The sequence below is a fragment of the Anas acuta genome, chromosome 2 (genome assembly GCF_963932015.1).
Source record: "Anas acuta chromosome 2, bAnaAcu1.1, whole genome shotgun sequence".
Taxonomy (NCBI): domain Eukaryota; kingdom Metazoa; phylum Chordata; class Aves; order Anseriformes; family Anatidae; genus Anas; species Anas acuta.
Genome location: NC_088980.1, coordinates 21,768,898 through 21,792,709, shown reverse-complemented (window position 1 = coordinate 21,792,709; position 23,812 = coordinate 21,768,898). Strand labels below are relative to the sequence as shown.

The following is a 23,812-nucleotide window of genomic DNA, read 5'->3' as shown; positions in this document are numbered from 1 at the left end:
TACCACAAGACATTGCTCTTTGGAAAACAAGCAAGCAGAACTATTAACGGCATGGCAAAACGCTGCAGCCAACCAGCCTCAAAGAAATAATCACCCTCACCCACTGGGCCTCTTCAAGGCAAGCTGTCAGCACACCTCGGCGTTTTGTGAAGAAGCAGATCTCCCCCGTGCAAATATACCCTCTGTCACTTCTGCAAATTGCTTACCCTGCAATTTCCTTGAGCATGTGAGAGGCATGTAAAATGAAGGCTCAGGGTGCAGGCCAGCTGGGTCTACCGCTTAATTGTCTCTGAATTCACAGTCAGCATACATCTGACAGCAGAATGCACCTATCATAATTTCTCAGTAGCAACATTTTGTGGCAGCCCATCTCTATTTTAGGCAGGACAGCACATGCTCAGAAGTATACTTTTTCTGGCTGGGTATTATTACTGGGATGTAAGTATCAGCCTTCTAATAGAATTAGCTTTTTTCATATATAAATTCACCACAAGCTTGTAACTGCTAAAGGCTGGCAGAATATAACGAAGTACATGAGCTGTATTTCTACACTTTCTTAATCCTCTTGCTAACCAAAGCAAGAAGCTACAGTTATGATGATGCTTTTGCACATAACAAATTACAGAGAAAGATGTAAGGGATCCTGATAAAGGTGGTGGCTTCAGTGGCCATTTCTCATTTTAGTTCAGCTTTCTCCTTGGAAAATGAAAGACAGAGAGAAAATTGTCAATAATTACTGGTTTTAATTGAAATCAGAGACCACCCTGTCCCCTCAATGGCAAGCTAGACTTTGGTTACATACTTGAGGGCCACTGCTTTGCTGTTTCCAACTGTGATGTAGTATGAGCAGTTCATGTTGTTGTGATAGTCTAGGACTGAATGGGCCGGGCTGCTGAGAACGCCAACAGAGCCATTGAAAGTGCCACCGCAAGCTGTAGGGGAAACAGGAAAAAGCGATCAATGTCTGAATACCAGCTTGGTCCTAATTTTCACAGTTCTTAAAGGAGCTTCTGTTAGTCCTCTTTTAGCCATAAGCAAGGAAAAGCCTTTGAGAAATTAGGGGCAGTCTTTGCTGTCATGCCTAGAAATGTGAAATGCAGAGATATCGATCAAGTCAGGCTCTCCAGCAGAAGACTAGAGTCAGTATCAAGGTAACTGTTAGTCCATACTAAATATCAATGACTATGTTTGAGCAGCTGAGGACTGAGCCCGATTCCAAGCGTGCTGCAGTAGGACCAGGGAGCAGCGGGTTGGGGCGGTGCCCCATGCTGCAGGGTAAATCAGGTATGTGTGGAGGAGCTCTGCACCCATTCTAGCTTCTGAAGAGGAATGTGGCTGATACAGAGGCAATGAAATTCCCTCATTCAAATCCTGGCCCCACGGAAGCCTCTGAAGCGCTGGCAGTGACAAAGAAGCAGCCACAATTGCACACGATGCTTTACCCCTGCCTTTTCTGGAATAATTGTAGGCAGTCTCATTATCCTTCCACCTCCCTGCAGGGCTGGGGTGTCACCGTACCATCTGTTCTGTGCAGAAAGGCAGAGAGGTGTCACTAAACCTGGGGACTGTTCCCCACCTCGCCTTGTGCTGGGGCTTGCCAGCTGCATGCCTGCTGTCTGCCTGAGGAGCAAGTCAAACTCTGCAGATGCAGACTGAGGGCACTGCTTGGCTTCTTAGGGTTTCACACCATGGATGCTGATGAGGCCAGGATGTGGGATAATGTTTGTTTCCAGCCTCAGTGCTTGAGGGAACAAAAACCAATATAAAACCAACTCTAATTTCCATTGTTAGCTTCAGCCTTTATTTTATAATCTTAACTTGGAAAAAAAAAAATAATAAAAAAAGGCTTCCCTGCATCCTGTTGATAAATAGCTCAAAGCCACACACACACACAGCTTTTCATGTTTTAAAGGACATGCCATTGCCCAGGCCACCATCTTAACAAAGGCGGTCCCATACAGGGTGCTGCTGGCAGCAGAGCCCCTGGTTCCTCGGCCGCGCTCCGGCTGGCAGCCTGCAGCATTGGCAGATAAAGGACAGGAGCCGGGAGGATAAAGAATCAGCATTATTCTGCACTAGGAGGGGGAAGCCTTTTCCATTTTTTTTCCCCAGCAAACAATACAACCAGAGGGAAGAGGAATGTTAATTGCCAGAATCTGCTTTGTATACAGCAACAAGCTAATAAGGCGGCAGTCATATTTCTCAAATGTCAGAAGTCACAAGTCAGATAGCAGCAACTGACTTTAGTGTGCTGTGAAGGTCTTTTTCCATGAATAACAGCACATTGTCATCTTTCACTGCCATTCTCTCTCTCTTAGCTGTATCAGGCCCCTCATTTTGTATAAAGTATTTAACCTTATGGTTTTTGTTGTGGCTTCAAACATGAGGAACATATTAAGGGAAATACCGCAGTTAAGAGCTCATCCTTTTCTCTGCAGTTAGAAAATGAAATGAGTTTCAAAAATCAAAGTAGTGTCTCTTCAAATTAAACTTAGAAAATATTACTAATTATTTTCAAAATAAATTTAATCTCTTGTGATATTTATATTTGTGCAGATGTACATACTAAACTCAGATGGATTTTTTTTTTCCTAATACACATTTGTTTAAAAATTAGAGATCTCATGTGAAAGACAAAAAGGTTTGTTGAAAAAAATTCTTCAAAAAGATAAATATATCTAGATTGCAATTATTGTTTACATTAATAACTGGCACTGTAACAGGATCATCAGGTTGGGGCATATAGATGGCTCAATTTAGAGATCCTTTTCTGGTTGACACATTGTATAATGTAGTATTAGTAGAACTGAGAATCAAGCCAGCCTTCTGTATGCTACAGAATATTTTAAATGAACTTCACATTAACTCTCCTTAAATGTTACTAAAAAAAAAAAAAAGAGAGAGAGAGAGAGAAAAAACTGCCAAAATGGTTCATATTCCTTTTCATAAGGCATAGTGTTTTCCACACTGAACCATCATCCAGCCTGAATAGCTCCACCAACGAAGCACAGGGCACTGGCTACTTACCAATTGTTCTGTATCTTGCCTGGAATCCAAAGCCTGTAATGTGTGAGTCAGTGTAGAAGTTGAGCAGCATAGGTCCAAAGACACTGACTGTGTCAGGGAGCTCATTACCACAGAGCGTGATGACAGGGTGTGCGGTAACCCTGGTCCCTCTGAAGATGCTTACTCCATCATAAAGACAGATTCTGCTCAAGAGTGCTGGGACTGCATGGATACATAATACAGAAGTGTTAGCAACATATTTTTCTTGTGACTTATTGAGCTGCAAGTACACAGGCCTCACACAGAATAAGAATTAAATTTTATATTACTTTCAATTCCAGGATCTCAAGATCTCATTTGCTTTCTAAGAAAGCAAATGCTTTCTAAGAAAAGCAAATTTGCTTTTCTAAGAAAGCAAATGCCTTTTTTTAATATACAGAAAAACTGAAGGATAAAAAGGCAAAGAGACCTTGTCTATAAAGCATTGGATTGGTCTCATTCAATGCACCCTGGGAGTTTTCTTACTTTTTGCTTCATCATTTGCAAGCATAATGGAAGCTGGGTTGTCATGTGTTTATTGAAGTTAAGTTGTCATGTTTAGTGATCTATAAGTAGCAATGGGGCGGTTATTTTAACTGCAAAGGATTAATCAGGAATTATCTAAGCTTATCAGGAAACACTGTGCCTACTGCTGCAGAGGAGTGGTTCCTGCAGATTGTCCAAGCACTGTAAAAAACAGGATGACTTCTATTGAACATGAAGACAGGAATGATCATTCTGTTTCACAGTAATGACAGAGTGATGCAAGCAGGAAGATGTATTGTAGATGGTCTCTGGAATTTTAATTCAAAAATCCTTTCTGCTCTCAATGAAGACCGTGTATTCTAATGTGCTTTAGAATTATGTCAAAAGTGTTACATGGCACTAGTCTGTCTCTGATAAGAGTTACTAAGATAAAAATAACCATCTGTATCAGAAAGTTGATTACATCATTAATTACAAAGTAAGTTAAAATGTTCTCCACATCTTGCCCTACTATGAGAACACTTGATAATGAGATATAATTAAAAACATAATCAATTTTAAAATATGAAGAAATGTAAAAAAAAATGAAATAGAGACAAGCAGAATTTGAGAATGGGAAAGATTTGAGAAAGCAACTCAGATCTCTTTCTGAAAACATTTTGGAGAAAGGCATGATGAGAAATGGATTTCTCAGCAAAGCAAAGGTCCACTGGAAAGAATAAAATGGTTGACACAGGATTGCAGGCAAAAGGCTTAATTTCTGGCTTTGAATTATCCTTATTTGGGCCAATATCACTTATGACCTCTAAATCCTGGTGGGCCTGGTGATTGTTTGATCTTTATCCTGTTCTCTATACTCTTGCTCACACTTTTCCTTAATTTCTTATCATACTAAAATGCATTATTCTGTAAATTTCCCACCCTCAGATTCCTTTATCCTATCTCCTCATCTCATACTCTCAGCCTCTGAACATACTCAGCACATCATCAGCAATACTTCTCTGTGGTTCATTTCCTCTAATTCTATCTTAGATAATTTCTAGTCCAATTTCTGCCCCTTGCATTACAATGGAACTGTTTTCATGAGTCTCCAGAGATCTTTTCTTAGCCAGATGTCAGACCCACATCCTCTCTGAGCTGACAGGCATTTTCCGCATAGCCAGCTCTGTTCTTCTTCATAAAACCTTGCCTACTAAGAGTTTTTGTTCATCCTTCTGGTATTACTGTATTCTCTTTTGTAATACATCCATGAGAATTCAATAAGGCATCTTCTCTCCTGTTGTCCTCTCTTTATCTCCACATTAGTTCTGTATAATCTCATTTACAAGGGCAGATAAAACTACTGGTTCTATGTTTATAACCCCAAAGGTCTTCTTCCCTCCTCCAGGCCTCTTTCTGTTCATACTATTTTTTTGTTTGTTTGTTTGTGTGTTTTTGGTTTTGTCTCTGAACAGAACCATCAATAGCAGAGCTTTTTTTTCTCTCCTAGACTTCTCTGGCATCTTCTTTCTGGACAGCCTTATCACTTTGCCTGGCCTGATTAGATCGACATGTATGATTTGGATCTTTCTTGGTCTTCACATCCAGGTTAGATGTAAATATTGTCAAGTTATTCATCCAGTTAATATCATAAAGATACACTTTTTCCTACCCTCCTGCATGCCTGTGGCTCTCACACAAGAAACAGTGATTTTCCAGCATGGCTACTGTACCATTTGCTCACTAGCCTTGACAATATTTCTTCCAAATACTACTACTGCAGAGACCAATTACTTGGCCTGATGTTGTGAATATGTCCCTCTCTCTTTAAATTTCTGCACTTATTTGCATCAAGGCCTTTTTATTGTCTATCTCCTCTCTATTTATCATCTCTTGGTACCTCTCAGCACTGATACATTGACTCTTGCAATCAAAGGTCACATGATAACAGCTTCAGTTGTCCTTACATTTTAAAATATGACATTGTGTTCTCTCCTTTCCATTTAGCAGGAATTTATTAGTAAAAAGTTCAGACCAACCTCATTATTCTGCAAAAAATAATTTCTTTGATATGATACCAGCAATAAGACCTTGACCGCATTTAGGTGCCTAATTTTCTGATCCCTAATAACAATGCCTACTTCCCATTTTTCTGTCTATAGTCATAGATTGTGTTTCATTTTGTGTTGGGGCAGAACCCTTCTTTCTATTTAATGTTCACAAAACTTAAAATAATGAGGGTTTGGTTGACAACCGTAGCATCTGTTATTTATGGTAATACAAATATTCATTACTGATGTAGATGAATCGTTAACATAGATGTATACTCCTATAATATATTAATCACCTGCATAGCACAAGATGCTATTTTGAAAGCACGGAATTACATGTCTTTTATCTATGTCTTTCATATATATGTATTTTATATATGTATTTTTCAAAATAATCTATTGCAAAATGTTTTTCAGAATTGCCTAGTAACACCTGAGAGAGCAGATACAGATGACTTTACGGTGAAGCTGTGACCCTATCTAGATTGCAAAACTAAATTTGCATTTAAAAAAAAGAAAAAGTTATTAAAACATTTTTTCAGGTTGACATGGCTACAGTGCTATTGCTTTGTATGGACAGAGTGTAAATACTACAGAATTCTAAAAGCAGATATTGGAGGAGGCCCATATCCATTTCTCCTAATTTTCCAACATTTGGAACTCAGACTTTGTTGGATCTTGTACCAGAAGAATATCACAGCCATTTAATAATACACTACCTATCTTGGAGCTACATTTATAGGGAATTTCATCCGAACAATGACTACAAACAACAGAAGAATATGATTAACTATTTCCTAGATATGACTAAATATAGACTAAGTTTTATGACTAATTCTAATATGTTAGATTTGCATAGACCTTTGATCCAAGGAGTAAGGACAGATGTACGACAATATTGATCACTGTCACAGAAATGAGACTGAAAAAACAAATTCACTTCCATCTGTTTGGTTCTTTGTAAAATAACACAACAACGTAGGAGATTCAGAAGCAAAGAGCAACCTGTGCAGCTTCGCAAAATAGGAAATCAAGAGAGATATTCTGTAACCATGTTTTTTGGTGCAGGAAAGGACATTTTTCAGGCTGCTATGAAATCACAGAGACTAAGTCAAACTCATTTCACAGGATTAGTCTTGCCTATGTTTTGCTGACTAAATCTTAACTGTCATGTATGAGCTACTGTTTATGGCTTCCTGTAATAGTCAGCGGGTAAAGAGGGGCCTTCGGAAGGCAATTCAATCCACCTGTACAACACATTCGTCCTTGAGTTTAAAGCACTATCGTTTGCACTTCAGTACGTGAGAAGATAAATCTAGGTGATAAATCTAAAATAGATGTCTATTTTCAGGGCATCAGTGTTAGACAAAAATAAATTTCCTACCTACCAGGAAGCAGACAGTTTAGATTAAATTTTGATCACAAAATCAACAAATACAGTTTCCTCCAGTTTGCTCTTGCTCTGAGTCGTTACTTGCTATATCTAGTGAATAATACATATGAGGTACATGCATGTCATGTTAATTTGGTCCCAGATACTTACATAGTATCCGTGCTGTGGGTTAGCAGTCTCATTTGGAGTTGTTCTTTATAATCAGAACAGGCATCTCACCATAACTGAAAACATAACAACTCTACAGCAGAAATCTGTGACTAACCACAAAGTCATTCAATCGTGTAGCAATGTGTCACTGCACTATAGCCAATTACTTTCTGCCTTCTAACTTTCTGGAAATGATATCTCAACCAGTTAAGTCAATGAGATATGTATGCCTTATAGGCATTATTTTAGATACTTCATTTCATTACTAAACAACCATGAAAAAAACAATTGGATTTCTTTTCAGAGGTCAAATAGGTAGTAAATTACGTTAATTGGAAATGTAGCTAAACTTTAAAAACCCAATCCAGAACATCTGTACTAGTATGGTGAAGATTTTAAAGGCCACACTCAGCCACAATGTAAGCAGGTGCAATGCTTCCTTGCATATAGAATAACTGGAAATGATTTTAACAGATGCTGTCAAATATTGTCCTGCCTTTGCAAAAGAACTAAGGGAGTTCATGCTGAAAACCCTGAGGCACATGTGCTAAACAGATTCAGTGAGACTGGTGAATAGAATACATTTTCACTTCTGCATGGTAGTTTGCAAGATGGTGGTTTCAATATTTTTTCCCATTTAAACCCATGTAATTTCTCTTTGTTATGGGGCAATCTTTAAAGACTTCCTGAAAAAGATTAATAACTACTGGAAAGTGTCATGCTTCCTCTTTTATAACCAGCTATCCTTTAGCTGATAACCAAAGTTTGTTCTTTCATGGCACTAAAAACTTCTGTTTTGCATAGTCTACAGAAGCCAATAGCAATAAAGAGGCAAACCGCCCTACAAGAAATAGAATACCTTTAATATTGTTTAGGTCTACGTTTATTATCACGTCTGTATCACTTGCCTCCTTGGTTTAACTGTTTTACTAATGAAAGCTTAAGTCCATTTATAAAGTAACTGCATGTACACACACAATACAGATTAGTAATTTAATAACACAGATGTCAAAATAAGCATCATCCGATTCAACCTAATGTTTTAGTGTGTCTGATGAATAATACTGCCTTCTATATGAATAAATTATGTATTTTTTGGTTTGCATTTCAAGTTGTTTTTGTGTTGTTTTGTTTTTTGTTTTTTTTTTTTTTTTTAAATCTTAAAGTAGCAGTTTGTACTGGCAGATAATATCATAATATAATGAAATATTTTTCTAAAACCTAAATTAAGTTTGGGTTACAATACCTTTGAATTCAAAACAGTTCAAAAACTGAAAATGAAAATAAAGAAAACCTATTTCTTTGTGATTTGGTCTGAAGAAAAAATCAAATTATGCATCCCAGCTCAGTAACAAATGACTCAAAAATCTCTTTGTCAAGGTGACTTCAAAGGAACCAAATTAAGAGATCCTCAAAAATAGTTTGGACATGATGATTCCCTTTTTTTTCTTTTTTAACGACATCTCCATCCATGAAAATTTGACCCTGTCAAAGTCAGGAAAGTTTAACCGTCTGCACCAATAAGGCCACATATTATATCTATTATTTATTGGCTAAATGGTACCAACATTGAAAATCTCCAGAGAGATTTTTTTTCATGGTAAAGTATAGGGTAACAATTTTTACAATTTTTCAGATACTGTAGTCTTTCACCTAATTTCACTTTCAGGTGTTTATGCATTCTTGTATAACATCCAGGTGTATTTATATCCATTTTATCAGTTAGGGAAACAGACGCACTGAAAAGCAAAACTGGCCTAAGATCAAAAAGATTATAAGAATCAATAGTTTAAAAAAAAAAAAAAAGGCAGGAACAAACACACAAATTGGCCACAGTCCCTCCTATACTCTAACCATCTGGCAAATTCCCAGCTTCATTACTGCAAGATGCTCCTCAACACGTGAGATACTCTATCTTCGTTGTTCTGGAGGCTTTCACTGACACAAAACTGACCCCATGCACACTCTCTCTGTAGATGTTTGCCAGTAAACAGTTTTTAGAATGGACCAGTAAAGTAAACCAGCAACCATTTTCAATGACAGAAGACTTAAATGTTTTCAAGTAAGAAGTTACATTCATGGCACATACTGAAATTATAAAGAACCAGTTACCTTCCAAGTGGAAAGTCTCAAACTCTAGGATCACGAGTGACTGTGGACCCTGATCTATGATGTAACTGCAGTTCAAGTTGTTGTCGTACTGACCAGGGTAGTTAGGAGAGACAATAAGACCTTCAGGGCTGGTGAAATTTCTTCCACATCCTGCAAACAGAAATAAATAAGACATTGTTAAAATCCAGGTGATCAGCTCATTTCCATTTGCAGTGGCAAACCCAACAATGTATGCAAGGTCCTCATCTCTCACTCAGAGACTGGTCAAAAAGCCAGGGAGAGCAATACAGATCATGATGGCAGAAGTAGGTCTTACACAAGCATATAGTAGTGGTTTTGGGAAACACACAGCCTTCCTGCTTACAGCACTTTCAGCTTCACATAGTGTCTTCGCGGGTCGTGAATAAGACCAGACTGTAGTCCCTCAGCCAACTCACCAGAAGGACACAGCACTGTTGTTCTTATGGGTTTGGAAGCTGCACATTTCACAGGCCCTGGGTACACACAAATGTAGCTTAACTGGCTGTGGGTGAGCAGGCACATCAGCAACGTTGCCTCATTTAAAACTGCCTGTGTTAGCCCAAGAGGCAGCATTCTTGCTTCAGGGCTGATGGCCAGAAGGATCCAGCCTGTAGCAGGGCCATCTCTGGGCTGGTTTGCTGTACACAGAGACAGGCCAGGTTTACCACCTAGAACTACTCAAGCACACCATGCTGTTCATTTTCATGGAGCTCACTCTGATCCAATCAACTTTTACAACATATCATCAGGGGTTTCTCTTTACGTTAAGCCTATGGTTTTATTTTACTAAGAATTATTATTATTATTTTAAATATTATATTAAACCTGTAGCTACAGGCTTAAAATAAAAGAGCACAGTATGCAGCAACATATTGGTGCAAGTTTAGAAACATGCCTATGAAGCCTGTGATTGATTGACTGCACTAGGAGGTTGCACTTCACTGTTAGTTGTTACTGACAATGTTAGTGCAGACATTATAAAAACAAAAGCCATTTCAGTTTAGGACTCTGTATATTTCCATAGCATCTTCCATTAAGAATTTAATTTCTCATTGTTTTACTCTGAATGAAGCAAAACGAAAATAAGAAAATAAGAGAAACAAACACAAACTAAACAGCCAGTGGCAATTGGCAATTGGGTATTACCTCCTACACTTCCAGTGGGTATGACCCTCACAAAGCACAAGCCATGGGGAAAGTAATGAGAGGCCCACCCAAGAAATGCCACTTGAACTATGTGAAATGCAAATACAACAAAGCAAAGCAAAAGCCTGAACAGACGTTGAGAAGTCATCTCTCCTCCTGAGAGCAGTTTATGTGAAGATCATGGGCTACACCATACACTGGAGAAATTGCCATAGTGTGCTTTGAAAAGAAGACTGGAGATACATTTCTAAATGAAGACCAGATCCTTTTTCCTTTTTAAAGAAGATTATGGCTTTTGCTTCCAAGTACACCCATTAAAGAGAAAAAAAAAATCTTACCACTTAAAGCCTATTTATTTCTTTTCAGCACACTGAAAAGGCAAAGATGGCTAAGAATAACTACAAAGTTAGAGCAGCACGGAGGATTTTCAGCGAGTCCCAAAACTGGGGCACACAGTGCTGCTGTTGTGTTCAGTAAGGGAATTCTTGTGTTTGAAACCTGGGCAGAGGCTTCAACACCTTGTTGGACTGAGGTCTGACTTGTTCATACAGACCAAACTAATCCAAAATGGAAGATTTTATACCACTTACTGCTTATGAAAGATGCAGAGAAACCACGCCCGGGAGCATCCTGAGACTGAAAAACTGTAGTTATCACATTGCTTGGAGCAACAACAGGGGCAGGAGCTGAACTTCCACATCCTGTGGTTAACAAAGCTTCTTCTTCTTCATCATTTCCTCTCCATACCTGACAAGGCCAGATTGGAAATGGTTTAGTGCTTTCAAAGCCCATGTAGTCTGTGGGAACCCATTACCACAAATTCTATATACAGTTAGTTGTTCTTCCAATAGACTTAAGGTCTTTCATCTCTCACTGAAACTTGGTTGTCTATATTGGAGCTATTCACTCTTTGTTCACTTTACAGTCAGTGGAGACAAAAAGACTTCTCCAAGGAGTGAATCATAGAATAATTTTGACTGCCAGGGATCTCTGAAGAGTATCTGGATGCCATTTGCTCCAACCCTTGCTGACAGCAGGGCCAACTTAGATTAAGTCCCAGGAACTAGAGAAAAATATTTTATGCACATCCTACCTCCATTTTGTCTCTGAAAACTTATTTCCACACTCTCTATGAGTATGAATATCAGTATAAACAATGAATTATGCAATCCTTGTGTTATTCATAAGTCAATAAAAAACAAAGAAACACCAGAAGATCTGGATCCTTATCCTTAATATCTAGTGTTGCTAGTCAAAAATGATTCCAGGTTTTGTTATGTTGGATTCAATGTTCAATGACAAATATCAAATGATGGAAAGGGTTAGAAATTAAGTATTCAAAAAATTTATAAAAAATATTATTTTTAAAAAATATTTCAACTGTATCAGTAGCCAGTTTCAATTCAATCAAACTGTGCATTCAAGAAGCACATGCATGTTTTAGTTGTTCAAGTGAAACCCACTTCACATAATTATTTAAACATGTACTTGAGGTTCACAGTTTAAGCACTGAATTTTGTCACGCACATAAAATGAAGCACAGGCATAAATGTTTGATGTTTGAGTGCTTAAATCATTTCCTGAATCAGGATGTTTATTACCAAGGATTTGAAACTTATGCTTTAAGAAAAAAAAAGCAAAAGGGATTTATTGTAATAATAATTTTTTTTTTTTCATCAATGTGTTCTAATGCTTTTTGATTGTCTTGTATACCAAAAATATATGAAAAATAAATAACATTTCATTTTTAGGTTAACGTGTTTGAAATAAGTCTGACTGGAACTAAAACAACCATATGAAATTCTGATTGCTCTAAGAGATGATCCTATAGAAAGGGTTAGCCAAGGGTTAGTCTGTAAGTGTAAGCATATGAATACCCTCATTCATCTGGCCAGGTGTGAGAGGCAATGGATGCTCACAGGATTAATATGAACAGTCCATGGCCTGTTCAAGATTTTGCAAAGTCACTATTGATTTGGGATTTCTCTTTTTCAGCTGCTCAGCTTGGAGTGATCGTGAGAAACTTACCCCTGTTCAGCACTTTTGCATATCCAGACACCTTCGTACATCTCAAATGGGACATTCAGAAATGGAGGTGAGCATTACCAAAAATTGCAGGTTTGTCTCTAAGGACAAAATCTCTGATTGATATAGTTTTGCCCAAGCTATTTAGGACAGTTTAGAAATTTGAATGTAAAGCACCTTTATTGGGTAATATTAAGACTTTTCTACTACCAAAACTTTATTGTAATATATTACAGCAGTTAATCAGTGGAGCGGGCTATGAAAAGTGAAATCTGTTCTTTTTCTTCTTTTTTTTTTCCTACAACCTTCAAAAATGAGTGCAAGTGAAGTTTGTAAGTTACTAGCTGTAGATCAGATGTAAAGCTGCTCAAGTCTTCCTACATGTTGTCAAATTATGTTTGCCCTTTATTGCAAGTGGGAGTTGTACTGCTGTGGAGAAAATGTGCACAAAAACACTGTGAACACATGCCAAATGCCTGAGAAAAAAGTAACAGTGTGAAAAATTCAAAGCATGTCCACTCCATTCTATTGCTTTGAAAACAAGTGGCTCTTGACAACCTATGAAAGATAAAATGCAATCTTTACTGTTTGAAATAATAATAAAAATAATAATAATAAGTAAGGATTAGAACAATTTGGACAGCTTAGAAGTTTTGTAGAAGTATAGTGTCACATTCCTGTATTATTACTCATCAGAATAATTGGAAAGGTCTTTTCACTGTAGTAAGTTTTCTCATTATTTCCTGTTTCTGAATAAGATGTACTTTTCTCATATTTGTCTTTTTGGGGGCAGTATGTAAGGAGAAGGGTCCCTGCTGGAGGTGGAGCCCCAAGTGCTGCTAAAAATTAAAAACATATACAAGCCTGTTCTCAGAGCATACAGGAAATTGACTGTATTGGTACTTCACTGTAAATTAACTGATTTTTTTTTTGTCTTGACATCTTAACCATGACATGATTGTAAAACAAAATTCTGGAATGATGACTTCTTACAGCACTGCGCTGCTGATCTCATGCCAACAATCATTTTACCTTCACATAACTGCTCTGGCAGCTTCCATCACTATCTGGGATCTGGAAGTTATTGTGGAAGTTCATCTCCAAGTGTTTGCTTTCATGCGTAATGATGGTCCACATGCATCTGCTGTTCACAGGAAAGTTTTGAGGCCAATGAGGAGACTTGATCATACCGCTATCTGAATGAAGGATTCCACCACATCCTGGAAAAATGAGCAATGTGTGGGAGAAATGTTCAAATATTTCATGTTGGTGCTCTCAGAGAACTTAGCCTTGAATAGCCAGTTACTTCTGAGGCTCTGAGACTGAGAGAGCAGAAGCCCCAGCACCCATTCATACCCATCTTTTGATTAATTTCCCTTCTCCCTACCCTGCAGCATGGAGAGTACTACACCCCAGAAAAGGTCTCTCCTTGCACTTCACTTTCTTTTCTTCACAAGTTCTTTCTCCTTGCCATTTTATACCCTTTTGCTCTGGTCCATCAATATGCCCCTGACGTGGCATATAATACCCTGAGATGTGGGCATTGTTCACATAAAGGGTAAGCTTTAATGAGGAGCTTCTCCTGAGACTATGATGGTTCCCTCCTGCACAACACAGCATGAACACCATGACTGACAGCCATTCATAAAAGTACCCTGGGGGAAAAAAAAATATACTGCTGAATTCTTCATTTTCTCACTCCACAAAATGTGAATATTGCAGTTCCACATGTGAATCTACTCAAGCTACATCCGTTCACCCAGAGCAAAATAGTGACTTCTCCCCAGCCCAGGCAGCCCTGTGGATCTCAGTAGGATTATGGAGAGGGCTAAAAAACATGCCTTTAAAAATTGTTAACAGATTCATTTATAAAGGGGAATGGCTGGTCATGTCTCTGTGGCAGCTCATGTTCTTATACGTAATAAGCTGAGTTAATTTGAAACATGCTTGCAAATACGCTGCCAAGAATAATTTACTAGAGCTATGCGTACAGTACAAGCAACCCATTATTATTTCAGAGATGATATAGTAAAAGCATGAATAAAGAAAAAAAAAAAAAGAAAAAAAGCTTTATAATCTACTTTTTTCCCCTTAATTAAAAAATATGTATTAGCTTTAAAATATTTTATTTTTCATTCTTTTGTATTAGATAGTGGCAATTGTGTTTAGCAGGATATGTTTTGCTCACGCATGTAAAATGTAAGCCCCCAGATTCCTAGTGGACAAATGACAAGAAAGCTAAGGGAAGGAAACAAAGTATGTTTAAAAAAAAAAAAAAAAAAGAGAGAGAGAGAGAAAGAAATCTTGGAAATCTCGGAGAGGATACCAACTATGCACATAGTATGTGTATGCCAGTGCCTATTACATCATTGAAGAGTGGCCCTCCTTTTAAATGAAATCCCAGTGGAAAAGTGTCAAAACTTGCTTAGGTGACAGTCTATATTCATGCAAGCACAAACTATCAATACATTTAAGACACTCCCTCACACTAGGAAGTTACAAATAAAAGTTCAGGCATTTTAATCGTCTGTGTGTGCTGCTAGATAATTAACTGATGGAAAGCTGCTCACCACCAGCCAGAAGGATTACAGCTGGAGGTGATGCTGGTGGATGCACTGCCTGCTCTGTGCTGAAGTAGGGTGATGCCATGAATTCTGCCCCGCCACCAGCCCACAAATTTACACTTGCAGTTAGCCACCTCCTCAAGGACAGTGTGTAGATGGTGAACTACCTTAATTATTATTTTTTTTTTCCAAAGAGATGATAATTTCAACAGAGAAGGCAGCACCTTGAAATGTAATTCAATGTAATTCAGTCCTGTATGCATACCATCTTCAAAAGGGTACCAACATCTTCACTAAAGTAGAAAAGTCTTAAGGTTGCTGAGTCACAGGTGCTCTTTGAGAAACTCTGTCTGGCCCTCCATTTTGCAGCTCACTTCTTCCTAGTTTTAGGTATTTAAATCAAATCAAACTGAGAAACAAATATTTGAGAAATTAAATCTCTCATAGTTACTGACAATAGATACCACTGCTGGGAAGATAATGAGCATGGTATCAATTTACAGACATCAAGAACTGCCTGTAGAAGGCTTAAAAAGTACAAAATCTTTCCAAATTTTATTTCATTATGTGTGATCAGACAACACTGGTTTAATACTTGACTCTTATAGTACTGGCTTCTCTCAGGAATGCTGAAGATATTGACAAGTATTCCTTTTGTTCTGGAATATAAACTTTGTTCTGGAATATAAAGAGGAAGAATCCTGTTTCATTTTCTAGTTGAAAAGTGCTGGGTAGATATGATGTACTGCTGTGTTAGACCAGACAAAACAGAATAGTTTTTCTCTTACCTAGAGATTCTGCTGTCCACGTGGCATAAAAGCCACCTCCTTGAATTGAATGGTCAGAGTTAAAGATAACAACTAACTTGTTGGAACCAGACCGAATGGTCCCAGGGGACGTGTTTCCACAATATTTTCCTATGGCAGGAGAGCCAGGAGAGCCACCATTCAGAATAGTAACAGAGTCCCACTTACAAAGTGAATGATTTTCAACATGGAAGGCTGTAAAAGTAAGCTGAAACACACAAAAGCAACATTTAGGGCCTAGCACCAGCCACACAGGTGGAGGGGTTAGAACAATTCCAGTCAGATCCCATAGCCATCCTAGCACAGTGATTTTTGGGTATGATCAGAGGTCTGACCCTTACTTCACTTTCCTTTCCTGCAAGTGTTGCATGGAGTCTTGCTGCTGTAAGTAACAGCAGCTACTTAGCACCAAGGCAGAAATGAAAGAGAAACACTTGGGTTGAAAATTGGCAATACTGGGATTTAACCATATGCTTGAAGTTGAGTGTGGTTCAGAACAGTCTTGAATATGCACAAGTGTTGAACTGAACTGCTCTCTCACGGCTTCTTATTATGGAAGCATAAGTAGCTATGAAAGCAGGAAGATAAGGATTTTTTTTCTCATATTATTTTGCATCAGAATACTTAACAGTTGCTAAAAATAATGTTAGTTGCTATTAAATCTGAGAGAAACATTTGCATGGTTGGTTCCTGTGAGCCTGAATGCATCACAAACAGACTGGGCTGGAGAGGCAGCTACTGCCCCTATCTCCTTCCCACACTGATAATATTTGTCCTTGGGGTGATATGACCACAGGTGGGATTTCCAGTTCACAGATTTAGATTGCCAATCCAGTAGACTCCTGGATTTGTTGATGTTGCAATACTGATGTACATTAATGACTGCTCGGCCCTCTTCCAATTATTCCAATTAGTGTTTTTTTTTTTTTGTTGTTGTTGTTGTTTGTTTGTTTTTTTTTTCCCCAGTTCCAGGATTGGGATCTTTGTGGAAAAATTTAGCAAATACATAATATGTCTTCCAGTAACTTTTATGGCTATTCTTTTCCAAAAAAGCTCTACCTGAGGCAAAGACCAAATACAAATTTAGCTTAAATGGTTTAAGTTTGGAACTTTACCAGCAACTGAAACTGATAGCTTATAACAGAAAAGGTTAGTCTGCCTTCACAGAGGGGGCTGCTACTCTGTCTTTTGAAAACAGAAATTTAAGATTAGTTCTGCTTTAAATAAATTTGTGGATTAAATAGAACTTTTGTGTTCTACTAAGATCTTCCTGTATTCCCTATAAATAAGCAAATACCTATTCAGTTATCAAAATATCATGCAACAGAACAATTAGGACTATGGATTTGCACTTCAAAGAAATTCCTTTGTAGTTGTAAATAAAGAAAACATGACAGGGAAAATAGTGAAAATCTGCAATGCGTTTTTACAAAATTGCCTTTCAGATTTACTTATTTATTTTTGCTTAGACCTCAAATATCACTATCTAGAATTGTTTTCCAAAGGTTCAGTCAAATAATTCAGTAAGTGAAGTTTAGCACGCTTTAAAGATGCTCAGATTGGTCTCTCAGCAGTGTGGCTCAAGGAAGTGGCACCTCAGGCAGCTCATTTTTAGTTATTAGGATATAAGGGTGCTGTCTCATTGATGTAAGTTGTACAAGCAATCATATTATCTTTTAGACTTGCCATTAAGACCCAGAAGTAACTTTCCACTGTCTTGTAACTATTTGGCAGAAATGCAAAAACATCATGCCTCAGGTTATTCTCATGATAGTGAGAATATCCATGTGCATCTAATAACATGAGTTATTTTAAGTTTCTTATACAGAGAAAGTCATCCTTTTAAAGTAGAAATCATTGTTATGGCTTGAGGTTAAATTAGATAGGGATCTTTCTATTTTCCAAAAAGCACAATCTAGGTTGGTTACTTTATCTCTTTGTTTCTCCCTCTGCCTTAGATAAGGCTGATGGGGAGATTTTTAATTCTTTCACATTTCTTATTTTCCAGATTGTTTCAAACCTCTTCCTCAAGACTCAGAGGGTGCTTCTCTCACAGCTGCACACACAATCATGGCATTTTTTACTCACAGTGATGGTTGCACCTTCAGGGGCTTCCAGCAGCCAGGAGCAGTGATTCAGGTTGCTGTATGGCTCTGGGTAGTTAGGACTCGAGATAACTCCCCTTTCACCTGACTGTATACCACCACAAGCTGAAGAAAACAAATATATAATTCAATACACTTTAGGAACTGAACACCACAAGCAAATAGCTGGAGTATTATTCAGCTTGAAACAGTACTAAAATGTATTTAAGTTGGACTGATATAGGCAAGAATGAAAAAATTATCAGGGAAAGTCCAAGTCTTAAAATCTTTGACATTGAATTACTGAGTAAACAGATGGAGTGACCTTGAGAGTTCATATTTTATTCTGTCTCTTAATGTAGCTCTGCAAAACCTTTGCCAACTAACATGTACAGCTGCTTCTTCTACCATATCTTCCATTCATTTATCTCAGACTCCTAAGCAAACTGGTTCCATTCTTGGACCAACACAATTAAGTGAAAAAGTTGCTGATGTGTCTAGATAAGTACCAAGGCTAAATTCAGCTGTGACAGGAAGAATAGTTGTGCTGGCCTGTAAATGGCAAAGTGGTGTAATTTGCACTGATATGGCTCTAAGTGGATTTCAAAATGAGTGCAAAGGTTCAAGCAGCAGAATGCATCTCAGCCATGCTGGCAGTCTGGAGCCGGTTTGAAGTAAGTCAAACTTGGCTGGTGTTACCTGCTACATCCCTATTCCCAAGAGCAACCAGCTGTTCTGAGTGTTGCAGTGCATTGCAAAAACTCAAATGTGGTCCAGGGAATGGGAACAGAGAGACAGAAAATAAATCTGAAAGTTAATTGCTAGCATATGTTTGCTTTAGATGGATATAAATAGTGGCAGGAACTGTGTAACTTCTGGGGACCTTTTTGAGAGCTGATCCCACAGTATGAATTTGTAGTGTCACCAAATGAATGCCAGCATTCCCCAGCAGTGCCTCAGTCATCAAGGCCAATAGTCTTTCGAGCCATTTACCTTCAAACGTGTAGTGGGCCAAGAATCCTTTATCTTCTGCGTTTTCATCGCTTATAAAGTGTACCCAAATCCGGGGGGCAGCTATTACTAGCGGCACTGATGGTGCAGCCTGACCACAGAGTTTGGCTATTAGCTCTCCATCAGCATCCCCTGAGCAAAGAAAGAAAACAAATAGACTTTTTGAATCCTAAAACAGCTACAATAACATAAAAGAATACATAGGGGAAACATGCATTTCAACTAGAAAACAAAGAAAAGTATATATCACACAATACTATCTGATTGTTATGTGTATGGGTAAAGTGCTGCAGTTCATTGGTGGCATCTAGATCTCTTCATTGAGGGTGTTCTCTCCAATGCTGTATTAAATATCCTTCTAATACCATGGGCTGCTTCTCTCCTCTCCCTGCCATCTTTGTTTAATATGACCCATCAGACCTGAAAACACAGCAACTGATCTACAGCAGTTTTGGGGCAGAATGATGGGAAGAAATGGCTCAAAGACCTAATTGCATTGAAGCCTATTGAGCCTGTGTTCATGGCATCCTCATTAAGGTCAACACAGATTTTGAGCTTTCTACTATGTAGAGATGTGCTTCATTTATGAACAAGCTGTCACTGCTGTATTAATCATGGGGGACTCTTCCCCAGACAGCTGTACACACTGTTCTGTGTATGGCAAAAAAGAAAAAAAAAAAAAAAACATGTCAGCATTTGCTCAAATCATTGAAACCTAAAAAGAAAGCATAGCACACAGAGTTGTACTTCCATGATGCTGTGTGTTTTTTCATGTTGCTGTAAGCTCTTATTCTGTCATGTTGGCAGAAGTATCAGTTTCTGCTTATTACTGACACATGCTCAGGAGAAGGAAAGTAAGTGTAATAGCATTCTTCAAGACATGCAGGCAATGCCATTCCTAAATCTACTTGTCTAGTATCTGCAGTGTGCTAGTCTTAAAAGTGTATCTCTGTTCAAAAGCAACTCCTAGCTCCGTGCCAAGTATCAGGCTGTTGTTGCAAAGAAGGCAGGAGATCAGGAAGAAGAAATTTTGGGCACTCTTCTAAGCTTGAACACGATTCTTCCAAGTAACATGGCTGAATAGCTTCATCCTTCAGTCATATACAGTGACACAGCCCACCATTTGAAATGCCTTGAGCCCCGGAAATAAAGGATGACATATAAGGGAATCCTATTAAAGAAAATTACACACAGAAGTGGTGAAACCTATCTTGTTAGCTTGCACTAAAAATGATACTGAGCTGTACAAGCAGAAGACATTCATGGTAAAATATGGTTTGGGGAAAAAACTACTTTGAGCATTAAGAGATGAAGTGTACTTTTTCTCTTTTGCACTTCAATCACTTTTGGGAAGTGACTGACTACATGATTTGTGTGACCAAGGTTATTCAGTTTGTACAGTGTGAAAGTGTCGCCACCAACTACTGCTTTCACAAATAGCTAGTTGGCCACAGATGTAGACTATTGATAAAGAGAAAGTGTAAATAGAAGACCCAGTGTGCCACGGGATTTGTTTCAAACTGAAAGGAATGGTCTGAAAGACAAAATCAAAAGTCTTCTGCAAAAGCCAAAGAACTCTCTCTTGAACCCAACAGTTAGGTGCATATTCAGCTGTGGCAATATGTTCAGCTGTAGTACCATGTGCAAACTACATATGGATGATAACCTAACTTCACATAAAGCTTTACCCTAAGAAATTTTAAATATTTGTTTTCTCTTTTTGGTTTAAATATTTCTCAGTGAATACATAAAGTCAATTCTGTCCTTCCCTCCCACCCCCATACAGTACAATTAAATGTGTTGTAGAGGTAATTCAGAAGAATTTTATATATCTCAGCTTCATATAGGTTTCCCAGGTAACTTCCTGCAGAATTGGACCTTTCCTCAAATTCACATCTGCTGTGTTGGGAGTCTCAAACAGCACCTATCTGAGTTTACTGATATTCTGCACCATCTGTATCTCATTGCTTACTGCAAGTTACTTGTCATCATACAGAGCAGTATTAGGGCATTCTGCCTATGACATGAGGCTGCTCTTAGGAAACTGCAGTCCCATTAGTATGGCCAAAATGTGCATTACTATTTAGAAGACAAAACCACAGAGCAAAATAAGACTGCCTTTTTTCTTCTTTCTTTTGATTGTATTGCCTGAAGACCTATGGTTCACAATAAAGTGAGGGTAGTGGGAACAGGTGAGTAAATAATCAGATATATTTTATCAAAAGTTCTTCTGAGTTTTCTTTTGATTATTTCACAGTTCCGGTGCATATTTGGGAGGGAACTGTTAGGCTATGCAGCAATGCATGCTATGGCTCTGCAAATGACAAACCAATGCGATGCAACCAAGTGCTCACATTCTAATGAATGTATACGAGTATGTAACAGAGTGTTGCTCTCAAACCCCCACCTTTCAGAAGCAATTTCCTGGTAAATTAGAACCTGCTCTCACTGGGACTTTCCGATTCATCCTTTTAGTGAAGAAGACAGCTGGAGCTTTCATACTACACTTGGCATTAGCTGAGCAATTTTCATATGACATTTCCAGTTGCTTGTTATTGCAGATAGCTAAAGATTCTCAGACATGCAGAAATATTACTGGTACATCAGTCCTGTGATTGCTCTTACTTTGAAAAGCTTCATTCTGCATTTAGTGATCCAGTATCACAGGAAATAGGAACTTGTTTTTGGAAAAACACCTTATAGAGTACAAAAGCGGGGAATGCAGAACGTATGAATAATTAAAGCATTCTTTAACTCACTCCTGCTATCCCTGGAGATATCTTAGGAGCAGGGAGAGAATGGGCTGTAAACAAAATAAATTGTTGTTATGACTTCTGCCTGACTGCATTCTTTCAAGGGATTTGAGGTGAAATTCATATTGTCCCTTGTAAAGAGAGAGTCAGGTATGTATTGCAATCCCCACGGAATAATTAATACCCCAAAGATTTATGTGCCACTATTGCATTTTCTCCCCTAAAAGAGTGACCAGATCTGTGCACTGATTGCAATGTCAGTAAAATCCAACCCCTGGACAAGGAGGCAACATGGAAGGCATGCATAAGAACATGGACACCCTTTCAAATGGACAGATCCTACAACAATCAGCCTCTGCAAATACATATGAATAGAAATATTTATAAACAAATAACATTTACAAATATAAATATATTTATAAATAAATATATATGAACAAACACAGTTGCACAGCCAGAATCTTGATAACCTAATCCGTTATGCTGCTGAGCATACAAACCTATTCGTAACTCTATATAGTCATACTGGCAGTCCTGGTGATGTTCCAAGTGGAAATCCTCAAAAGAGATATATATGGATGAATTGTGATGGGAGGGGTTTTCAATGGTCCATTCACAGTTCAGTTTGCTTGTGTAATTCTTGACACCATCATAACCAGGAGTAGAGAAATTCCCACCTGTATGTCCCATCAGAGTTCCACCACACACTGCAGAAACAATATAATTTATTTTAAAATAGTAACGATTCTTGTACAAATGGAACCTCTGTCCTTGTTCATTTTGATATGCTCATATCAGCAAGGACATGTACTGATTAGATCAGAAATTGTTCTACCTTCTTCCTTTTTATAATTTACTGCTGTATACAAGAGAATTCTTGCCTAGCATCCTGGAAATTATTGGCAAGGCTTTAAAGACACATATAAAATGAAGAAATAAAGATTGTTCATAGTACCAAAATATTTCAACAGCACCATCAATGCAACAAGTATTATTTAACTTTCTGAAAAAATCCCATCACAGCTCCAATTAGATACCCATTACCTAATTCTAAACTCGAAAGAAGATTTTTCTGGAAAATACCCTCAAGTGTAGTACACTCATGCTACAGTAGGATGCATGTGGAGGGAACAAACCAAGTTTGAAAGACTCAAGACTGTAGTAGTAGGGCTCTGCCAACTATATCCTCCCTGGTGGATGAGCTTGCAAAAGTAGGTTAGCAGCAATCTTTCACAAGCTACAGTAAATTATTTATCCCCCTGAGTAATAAGGAAACACTTGAATTATTCAAGTTGTCTATGGCACTATGCCTGTTGGATCTCCTGATGGAATAAACCCACTTCTGTCCATCTCTTACTAAAGACTAAGTACAAAACAATAAATCAGTAGTAAAAGTAAGGACTGTGATCCATAACAGCGGTTGTTCTTTTCATTTGAAGTCCCTAACTCCAAGAGATTTCCCATTTTTTCAAGTCTTTTCACCTAATTAAAGATGTGACATACTCCTATCCAGCAACATAACAGAGAGAAAAAGATATCAGAGATCTGTTAGCTGCCTAGGTCGTTTTTTTGATACGCACCAGTACTTTAGCTCTGAAATGACTCATCAAAGATTAATCATTTAATTAATTTAATTTAAACATATATATACTACCTGCATCTTCACTAGATGTGTATGAGACACTGAATCCTCTGGTTGCATGAGACATATCTGTCACCAAAATGACTTTCATAGTGTTTCCAGAGGATTTCACCTCAGTGCCTGGATTTACCTCACCACACAGCTTCACCAGCTGGGGAGAGTTTTGTCTGAGGCCATTGTAAACCTGTTGGGTTAAAATAACTCTTCTGAGAACAAAATACATTCTTATGAACATCTACTGTATCATGTTAACACTGCTTCACCCTTTTAATACAAGGTTCATTAACATCTCTCACAGCAGGTTAGCTCCCAGATCTACTCAAAACCTTGAAACAAACTTCCATAGACTTGAGTAGATGGGGGTTTGAAGTAAAACTTCACAAACACATTCCTTATTTTGGCAAAACACAAATATACTCCGTCTCTCTCTCTCTTTTTCATCCAAAAATTGAAACAGTTTGATTGGGAAAGAATACAGTATTTTGCCTCAATATTTAGAGCTTCAATCACTTAACAGTGTAAGCTAATAATAATATTAATTCAA

General features: G+C 38.0%; 1 protein-coding gene across 2 annotated transcripts in view; it reads right to left on the bottom strand.

Moving 5' to 3' along the window:
* Window positions 1–23,812, bottom strand: part of CUBN (cubilin) — a 140,592-nt gene that overhangs the window by 16,547 nt on the left and 100,233 nt on the right. Inside the window, exons 49-59 of one of the 2 annotated variants that reach the window (XM_068673838.1) lie at window positions 23,281–23,452; window positions 22,127–22,333; window positions 18,856–19,005; window positions 17,867–17,988; window positions 15,761–15,986; window positions 13,441–13,628; window positions 10,974–11,130; window positions 9,217–9,366; window positions 3,028–3,228; window positions 803–932; window positions 243–696 (exon numbers count right to left, since the gene is read on the bottom strand). In XM_068673838.1, the coding sequence (XP_068529939.1) occupies window positions 681–696; window positions 803–932; window positions 3,028–3,228; window positions 9,217–9,366; window positions 10,974–11,130; window positions 13,441–13,628; window positions 15,761–15,986; window positions 17,867–17,988; window positions 18,856–19,005; window positions 22,127–22,333; window positions 23,281–23,452 (1,719 nt within the window). In that variant the 3' untranslated portion in view covers window positions 243–680. Of the gene's footprint in view, window positions 1–242; window positions 697–802; window positions 933–3,027; window positions 3,229–9,216; window positions 9,367–10,973; window positions 11,131–13,440; window positions 13,629–15,760; window positions 15,987–17,866; window positions 17,989–18,855; window positions 19,006–22,126; window positions 22,334–23,280; window positions 23,453–23,812 lie in introns of those variants that run through there. The other variant, XM_068673837.1, reaches the window with a different exon arrangement.